The sequence below is a fragment of the Egretta garzetta genome, unplaced genomic scaffold (genome assembly GCF_000687185.1).
Source record: "Egretta garzetta isolate BGI_Z169 unplaced genomic scaffold, ASM68718v1 scaffold181, whole genome shotgun sequence".
Lineage (NCBI taxonomy): Eukaryota > Metazoa > Chordata > Aves > Pelecaniformes > Ardeidae > Egretta > Egretta garzetta.
This window is the reverse complement of record NW_009258667.1, coordinates 700,455-709,278: the sequence shown is the minus strand read 5'-3', so window position 1 is coordinate 709,278 and position 8,824 is coordinate 700,455. Positions and strand designations below refer to the sequence as shown.

The 8,824-nt window shown below is 38.0% G+C and overlaps 1 protein-coding gene across 1 annotated transcript in view; it reads right to left on the bottom strand.

Moving 5' to 3' along the window:
* Nucleotides 1-3,347: 3,347 nt before the first annotated feature.
* The window catches only part of ESYT2 (extended synaptotagmin 2), a 73,092-nt gene continuing 67,615 nt past the window's right edge, over nucleotides 3,348-8,824 (bottom strand). Inside the window, exons 20-23 of the mRNA XM_035888404.1 lie at nucleotides 8,087-8,222; nucleotides 6,572-6,677; nucleotides 5,552-5,601; nucleotides 3,348-5,425 (exon numbers count right to left, since the gene is read on the bottom strand). Coding sequence (XP_035744297.1) covers nucleotides 5,380-5,425; nucleotides 5,552-5,601; nucleotides 6,572-6,677; nucleotides 8,087-8,222 — 338 coding nt within the window. The 3' untranslated portion in view covers nucleotides 3,348-5,379. The remainder of the gene's footprint in view (nucleotides 5,426-5,551; nucleotides 5,602-6,571; nucleotides 6,678-8,086; nucleotides 8,223-8,824) is intronic.

The window sequence follows — 8,824 nt, the reverse complement described above, 5'->3', positions numbered from 1 at the left end:
GGATAATAAATAAATAAAATTGATGATCAGCTACACAACAGATTCTTAGCACGCACCTGAGGAATGGAATCACAGGACAGCCAGGGTGCGGGGACGTCAGGGCTTTCCTCTGTGTGTCATTTCTTGCCCACACGCCCAGCTCGGAGGGCAGTTGGACACCCAAGTCCTGGCAGGAGTGGACCCCGCCATTCCCAGGCCAAGAACCACCCCTGCCAGCCTGGGTGTGAAAGGTTGGAACCTTGCCTTGCTTTGTCTGTCCTTGAACCTGCTTCTGTATGGATCTTAAAGGGAAGAATGATCACTGTCAGCTCTTAACTCCTTTGCAATGAAGTTTACAGCTGCTGAGGACTCAAAAGAAACAACAGGGGAAGACAGGCTGGCTTCACTTTGGTAGCATCTGAGGAAACAGGTATGCAGTGCTCTGCTCAAATTGGATTCCCCAGTAGGTGACTGGCGAAGAATATTTCCTGCAGATGCTGAGAACAGAGAGCATCACCTCTCTCGCATGAATACAGATTAGAGGACTTTCCTCCCGGAGCTGCCACCTAACCTGGCAGCAGGATTCACTGCATAACGCTGACAGAAATACAGGTGTTTTTTTGACTTTAGCTGCTTTGCATTTTTCAAATAACATATTTCAGAAGGTGGCTGAGAATATTGTGGAGAGCCTGACAGCCAGCCTCAGAAATCAGTAGGAGAGCGTACAATGACAAAGTCGGACACTTTGTGAAGATGTATAAAAACTCCATTTGTGATTAAATAGCCAGACTCCTTCAGCAACCAGCTACAGTCACAAATGGGTCTGGGACCGTCCTGAAGCTTTGGTTCTTTCTACCAAATATCAAAGGTACCATCCAACGTTCACAGTTTGGTTGGGGGGGAATATAAATAACTAAACTGATTAAAACAGAAACCTCATAGGAAACCAATTTTGTATTCAGCTTTTAGCGGAGAAAATACCTAAAATAACCATATTGATAACTGTATTGGCAAACACTGACCTTAGATGGAGACTAAATGATGGCTCAAACCAGTTTAAACAGTACAGCAATTAAGAAAAAGTCTAGGCTGGGCTGAGCCCATGAAATTAATACCAAATCCATCTGGAGGAGTGTCTTGCACCATTGTTTCTGCTCTCTAACAAGATCTTGTGAATAAACAGGCGGCATTCTTTTGCAGGGGCTGATCCAGTTACCACCTGTCTTGTGGGACTGAATGGAAGGTTTGATTTTGATCCAAATTCTGGAAAATGCCGGCACCTGGTCAGTATTGGCACTGCCGGGAAGCGTGCCATCCAGCAACACTTCGCCACGAGGGAGTTTACTTGGCTTTAGCTGCCTTCCCATTGATTAGCAAAGCCCTTCGTTCTGCTAAAAAAGGAAGATATCTCACCTAGGGGGAAAAAAAAAACCCAAACCCTGAACATAATTTTGTAGTTAGTATCAATACTGATTATCCAGTGGGGTTCCTTCTAAACGAATGGGTGATGAACTTCTGCAGCTTTTATGTCTGATGAAAACTGACTATTAGGAATTCAGACAAGCTGTAGCTATTTAAAGGATGAGGTATCATAATTATGGTATTATACTTAATTAAAAAGTAATGTTTAATGCAAACAGCATAATTTCTATGGTTGTTTTTCGGTAATAGAGAAAGGATCCAATACCCCTTTTCTTATTTATACGGTACGCAGGGGATTTTCTATCAATATCTGCCTTAACACGCAGGCGGAAGGACAGGAAAGACTGCACACGTAGAAAGCTGCTGGTTCTAAATCTAAGGCAATTACATGCAGTTCTAGGTCCTTTTGAAAACATAATTCATCACAATTGATGACAAAGTGCTAGAACCATGACAATTTGTTCAACTGATCATTTTAAGAGAAAAAAAAAATTAAGGTACTTAAGTTGAACAAAGGACCTACTAATTCTTGGGTGTGAATCAGTTCCAGACCAACAAACAAGGAATTCCCCAGTGAAGCATCCTGGACTGCTCACTCCCCACTTTCTCTCATGTAAAACCCAAAAATCTGCCTACACACCTTACAGCAAGGCCACCTAGGTTACAGCGGTCAGTGTACATGACTACTTTAAAAATTCACCTCATCGTATTACTGATTAGGACAGGGCTATATGAAAGAGGGGGAAAGGGAGGGAGTGTGTGTGTGTGTGTGTGTGTAGAGGGAAGCAACACGCTTCCATATGAACCATTTATTGAATAAATACATGCATCATAATGTAGAATTACATGAGCAAAAAAGGCAATCTGTACAAAAGTGATTACCCTTTGTTCTCATTTCAACTCTCATCATTTGCTGCAGCTCTGATAAAGGATTCAAGACAGAAAATGAAAATTCTTTTAATCCAAATCCAAATGATATGCATGCTGATTTGAGTTCGGGTTATACCACTGCTATAATTAAGAAAGCTGGTTTTCTCGTCAGTGAAGCAGAGTAATTCTAAAAACAGTTTCGATAGTAGAGAACATGTGTTGGTACATACAGGTAACAAAGCTCAGTTTTAGCCATTTCTTAAACATCTTCATACGTTCATATTTTAAGGCACAGGATAAACAAGAACTACATGAAAAGCTATCAGTTGTATTGAATACATCGACTTGATAATGAGGTGCAATTTTTGGCCAGAGGAATGATGATGTTAATCCTTCCTACTTCCATATAAACGGCACAATCAGAGTTTGGTAACTATGATACAGAGGTTTGCTTCCACTATCAAAAGAATCAGTCTCATCTAGGCAGTCATATTCTGATCCAAATTCAGTCAGGAGAACATTTCTAAAAGAGTCTGGCGGCCAGGACTGAACAAAGGGAATGGGAATTACTGTTACTGTATTACAATGACAATTCAATCTTACTTGTAGATTCCTAAATGGGAACTGGGCTCTCTTAAGAACCTATCCCTAATTTTAGGCTGTCAGCTATTTTTGAAACCTGTCCTACATATTTTATTCAGTTATTCACTTTGTGCTATCATCTCACATTTACCCAAACACAGCATTCTTCCCCCCCGAGACTTCAGAATACAAAATGTGCCCTTTTTTTGTTTAAGTGCAGAGACTTCCAACATCTGTCCCCGGACTTAAGACTTGAAACACCAAATCAGTCTAACAGCCCATTTGTTGGCTATGGATCAAACTCTGGGGACTCACTGGCCAACATGTACAGCAAAAGTCCTTCTAACTTGGGCTGAGCAAAGGCAAAAGACAATTATGCTGAACTGCTGCACTCAGACCTCCTCTATTTAGATTGGCTTTTGCTTTCTGCATTTTCATTGCATGAACAATAATTCTCTGTCTTTTCATTCTTGTTTAATGGAGAACTAGCAAAGAAAATACATTTTTCATAATATAATACATTTTATATGAACAGCTGAGTGTGTATATATATATAGATAGATAGATATATACTCATACATTCCAATATAGAGTGAAGCCTTCAAATGGTTTTCTTACAAAGAACCTCTCTCTATTGCCCAGCCCACTGGAAAGCAACAGCAGCAAAATTTACAATGTAAGTCTGTTTGCTAAAATTGTCTTGTATAAAATGTGGCAATAAGAAGGCCGTCACTGTATAGAAGTGTACGTGTGCGTGTCACACACATCCGTGACAAATGTTCATGTTAAACTGAATTTAGACAAACTGAAATGAGTCAAATCTTAAACTTGAAAAAGACAAAAAGCTACATCTATGGTAGGCACTTTGGTACATCTAGTAATGTAGGCATATTCTACATCTAGAATTAAGGTTCTGTCAGTAATCTTACAATAAAGCTAATTTCAGGAGTTTATTGGTTTTTAAATACTCTTTAAAATTCTTTCTTGGCTGAGAGATCATTCTAGAATCCTAGCTAAATAATATACTTTGTCTGTCTAATTGCATACTTATCCAAGAATGAGGGCGTTGGCTCTCAAAGAGCTGAACTGTTCTCTTGGATTCTTAATGCACATTTTTATAACAGTCTGAGAAAACTTATCAGAAAAAGAAAAATCAGTTCTGAATACAAAAAAGATTCTCCATATTTCATAAAATTAGAGTTATGAGCTCAGCTGTTTAGGCTGATACTCTTCCTTCAAGTCTCAACTGTCTACTTTTCTGGGTTTGTGCTAACTGTATCACTGCCATAGTCTTGCAGCAGACGATGGCAATGCTTCAGCAGAATGACATTATTTCTCAGGAAACCTGTGTGGACCACTGACGTGCATCTTCATGCACCAAACACACCAACTAGCAATGAAGCAACTGTAAAGACAGCCAGTTTCAACTTAGTTTCATACTTTCTTACCTATTGGTTTTCCATTTTAGTATTACAGAAGGTATAGCATAATATACTATTTAGCACAGTATTGTATGATAAAAACAACGTATGTCTTGTATGTATGCCTACTCTATGAACTCACTTTGCAAGCTGATTTGTATACCTTTGAAATCAGTGAAACAAGGCAGTAAGGACAGTCCTAAGCGGTTAGAGATTTTTTGTTTATAATACAGAAAAAATCCATGTCCTCCTACCTTCAAAAGGTCACATGTCTAGTACTACAGAGTACAGAAATAAATAACAAAATCCAAGTGAACCTGTATAATAAACCGGTACTGTTTGTCATGTTTGCTCCATTAAATGAAAACTCAGATTTAGAAACTGTGATTCATGGACCTCATCCTCTATTTATACAGTATTTATAGAATTTTCATTTTTGTTTATAATATTCTATAGCATGATTTCCCAATGATACATTCATATATAAATATTAAAATGTTAATGTTTTGTACATTTTAAACTAGCCACACTGGGCCAGAAACACAATAAAGTAAAAATGTTTTTCTGCAGTTTGTTTTTGAAGAATATCACAAAATGATTAAGACCATTGTGCTGCAAAGACAAAAGAGATTCATCTGAAGAAATTAACATGCATTTAAAAGAAAATATCTATATCCTTTATCTATTTTTCTTCTGAATTCAGACCAGCATGAAAGAATTATAAAAAAATAGTATATATTTACATGGTACGGTATACCTTGGTGAGATAGAAAACAAGGCAGGAAAAACAGCAGAACATAATCTTTTCACTTTCTAATAGGTACAGCCATCATAAAGATCAATTTAAACACAAAAGGTTACTTTACTGTACTATTGCACATTACAGTAACATAAAACTGTTTAGCAAATTAAAATACAAAGTCTAACAATGAGAAAGGCTATGTCTACATAAAATGACCAAGTGTTATAAAATTATTGGGGATGTGTCTAAGAACTAAATCAGTAAAGCTATAAAAATAATATTGGTACATCTGTGAGAACAATGCTTTAAAAATATATAAAGGTTGGCAAAAGCATGTGTGGGGAATTCCCAGTATCCATGGGCCTAACTTGCACCATGTGGCCTTGTACCATCTTCTGTTAAATCATACCTGAAAATGAAAAAAAACAAAGGATTTTTTTTTTTTTTTACATTTAGCATGTATTAGTAAAATATTATCAACACACCAGTTATTGGTATGGAGTATTATTATTAATAAAGGAAATATCACACTTACCACTGGGTCCAGCCTTTAGCAAGTTCTTCAGATGCCAGAGGTATTAATAACTGTGGAAAGTTAAATTAGCAATCAATGCATTATATGTGCCTTTAATTCTATGTCTTTTAAAGATGAAATCTGACAATTCTGTAAACTATAGTATAAGTAATGCCATTAATAAAAATATGTCATCATAGCTATCTGCTATCTGCCCAACTTGTAGTAAAGTTTCAAGTTGCTGTTTTTGATCTAAAAATCTGTACCCTTTAGTGATACGGTCCCAGAGCACCTCACAGGCCTAAATTCTGAACATGGCATATTTTGGCAATGGCAAGCAGCTGATGTGTTTACGCTAACAGCTTTCCTGGTAAACAGGAAAATTAAAACCACCGTTCACCGTGAACTGACCACGATTCCGTTATCTCTCATCCTCTTTACAGAGCTCGAATGTGGAAATTTGCAAGGGTGTAGGAATTTAGTATTCCTTTTTGCATGCTCCAAATCACATGTATAGGAAACAGAGTAATTTAATGAGTGCTTATAGAACAGTGAAGTTGTAAACACAATAGCTGGTTTTGGCATTGGGAACGTCTCCAGTAGCAGATCCTTCTCATGGATTTTACAATCCAGAATTTTAATTACTAAACATACTTTTTTTCTGTGTGCTTCTCTAAGCGCTCTTGCTTGTCTTTCCACAGTTTTGTCTGAGTATTTTTTGAGGCATCACCTGTTTTCTACTGGTTATTTTCTTTCTCTGACTGTATGGTTAATAAGTCTGACATGCAGGTTTCATTTGGTACTGTGAGCCTCAGAACTTACCATTCTCTAGAAGAAATTACTGCCTCATCTTTTGATGACTGTCTCTGCAGTTTGTTCCTTCCCTCACTGAAGCTTGATATCTAAGCCATCTATAATTTTTAAAAGCTTCGTACCTGAATCAGGTGCTTCAGTCAACTCTAACAAGCTCATACCACAAAAGGATTTTAGTCTTCTATAATACCTTGCTGCATTAACAGAATTTGCTTGTTGTCAACTTACTTTGCCAAGCAGCCCTTTATCTTTGGACAAGAAACCACCACTGTTCTTCACTGCTACATCTAGTGTTCTTCTCTGTACTTCAGGCAGGGAAACACTGAAATCAAATCTGACAGACAAAGTGATGCTTTAGAGAGAATTTTGTACTTGAAGTGCAAGTTCAGTTCCTACAGCTAAACAACAATTTGTCTCATAACCAAACCATGCCCCTCCCCAAACAAAAAATGAGGTCTGAGATAAATGAAGAAAAAAATCCCAGTGTTTTGCCTAGAAGTTTTCTTCAATACTGTGATCAATAACAATTTCAAATGTCTGAGACTTCTGTTACCTTTGGTCTCTAGAAGCCATTGGTAAAACAAAAACCAACTAACCAATGAAAAACCAAACCAAACCAAAGAAGGAAAAGGTCAACCACTGACTCTGCAGGGAAGAGAATGAGGAATCCTACTGTCTTGACAGCTCAGCATCAGTGTTCTCTAAAAGGGAAAGACTGGTCAGTCTTAACTGATCCTCAGTGCTCTAGAACCAGAGCCCCTTTTCTTTCCTGGTACACCAAGGAAACCTATCAACTTTTAAGGAAGAAAGCATTTTGTTTGCTAGATCTGAAACTTAAAGAAAGTGAGGGCAAGATCATACCACAATCTACATCTGTTTGTCACTATAGTTCTTAAACAGCTTTATTGCTCTGCAATACATTTTACTTGGAAAGGCACATTAAAACAAATCTATTATCTGGAATAAACAAGAGAGAACTGCAGTACCAGGAGAACCTACCACAGCCTCTAACTAATGATTTACAGGTTTCCCTTGGACAGAGTGGACTGAAGTGGCGTTCTCCCCAGATTAAGTTTCTGTCTGTAGAGAAAGGTCTTCTTTATTGGTAAGTGATGGGTAGAGGGGAAAGGGGTACACGTGTGAGGGAAACTAACATCAAAAAACTGAGCACAAAGATAAGGATTTTTAAGCAATATAATGTTGCACAAGCTTGCACAACTTACACCCTGTGGGCCTATGAGGAAATTTCCTGACTCCCTGGATGCTGAGAGTGCCACCAAGCAGACTGCCTGAGCAGTTTGATTATGCATAGACACTGGCTGACCGGTCCTACTGAGGAGGCAGCATCCACCCGCCAGGCAATCGGCCAGCCAGGATCGACAGGCTTCCTGGCAGGAAGGGATACCAACAGCACTGCCCAGCTAAAAGGCACTCGTGTTCGGACCACCTGCCACAAGAGTGCACACGGACGCGTGGCTACCAGCACAAAGGGGCTGTAACTGGTGTAGGAGAAGGCAGAAAATGAGAGAGAAGTGGCTGGTAACAGAGTAAGACGGGCTACAGTGATAAGAGGGGATAGAAGGATGGGAAAAGCTATTACAGCAGAAGAGAAAGGTATGATCAAGGCTGGTGGTGACAGGTAGGAGTTTCAACAGCTCATCCATTCAGGTAAGCTGAGAAATGTTAATTTGACAGCTTTTTAATTACATGGTATAAAAATACTATACATAGTTTAGAACATACATTTGATCAAACACTGGGTTTAATGTCTTCTTTGATACATGAGTTTTTCTTCTTCCTGATCGTCTCTTATCAGGCAATAAATACATTCGCACATATGGATCAGATCCTTCTTCTGAAAACGCTATTAGATTTCTGTGACCAGTGAAAAACAAGGAAAAACACTTAGAAAATAAATGAGACATCGCTGAATAGAAGTGTCTACTTAAATTAGCACACGAATCATTTGTGGGATATCCTGCACAAAGTATGATGTGCAGGATCCAGTACATAGATCACAGCAGTGGAAAATGAAAACTAATAAAAAAATGCCAAGCAGTGACTTGTACAAGCTCAGATAAATGGTAAGCAGAGGTGGGAATACAATGTTTCTTAAATTCCAATTAAAAGTTTAGATATGGCTTTCCAAAAATCATGTGGTTTTGTCACTCCATGAAAAATTCAGTCTCTTAGAGATAGCTTTCAGACACTGCTGATAAAAATCTACATGCCATTTTCATTTAAAATCTGACAGAGGCATAATAGACAAATAGAAAATCACAGGAAAATCTTCAACAGTTTTTACTGAGTATAGCTCTGTATGTTTTTGTATTTACACATAATTACAATCAGTATGTTATTTTAAAAATAACAAAGATCATCCAGACTACCAAGTTAATAAGCTAAGTCAAGATACGGCAAAGTTTACAAAGAAATATGCACAGAAATGAAATTTGGTATTTTATGCTCACCTGCAGGAAT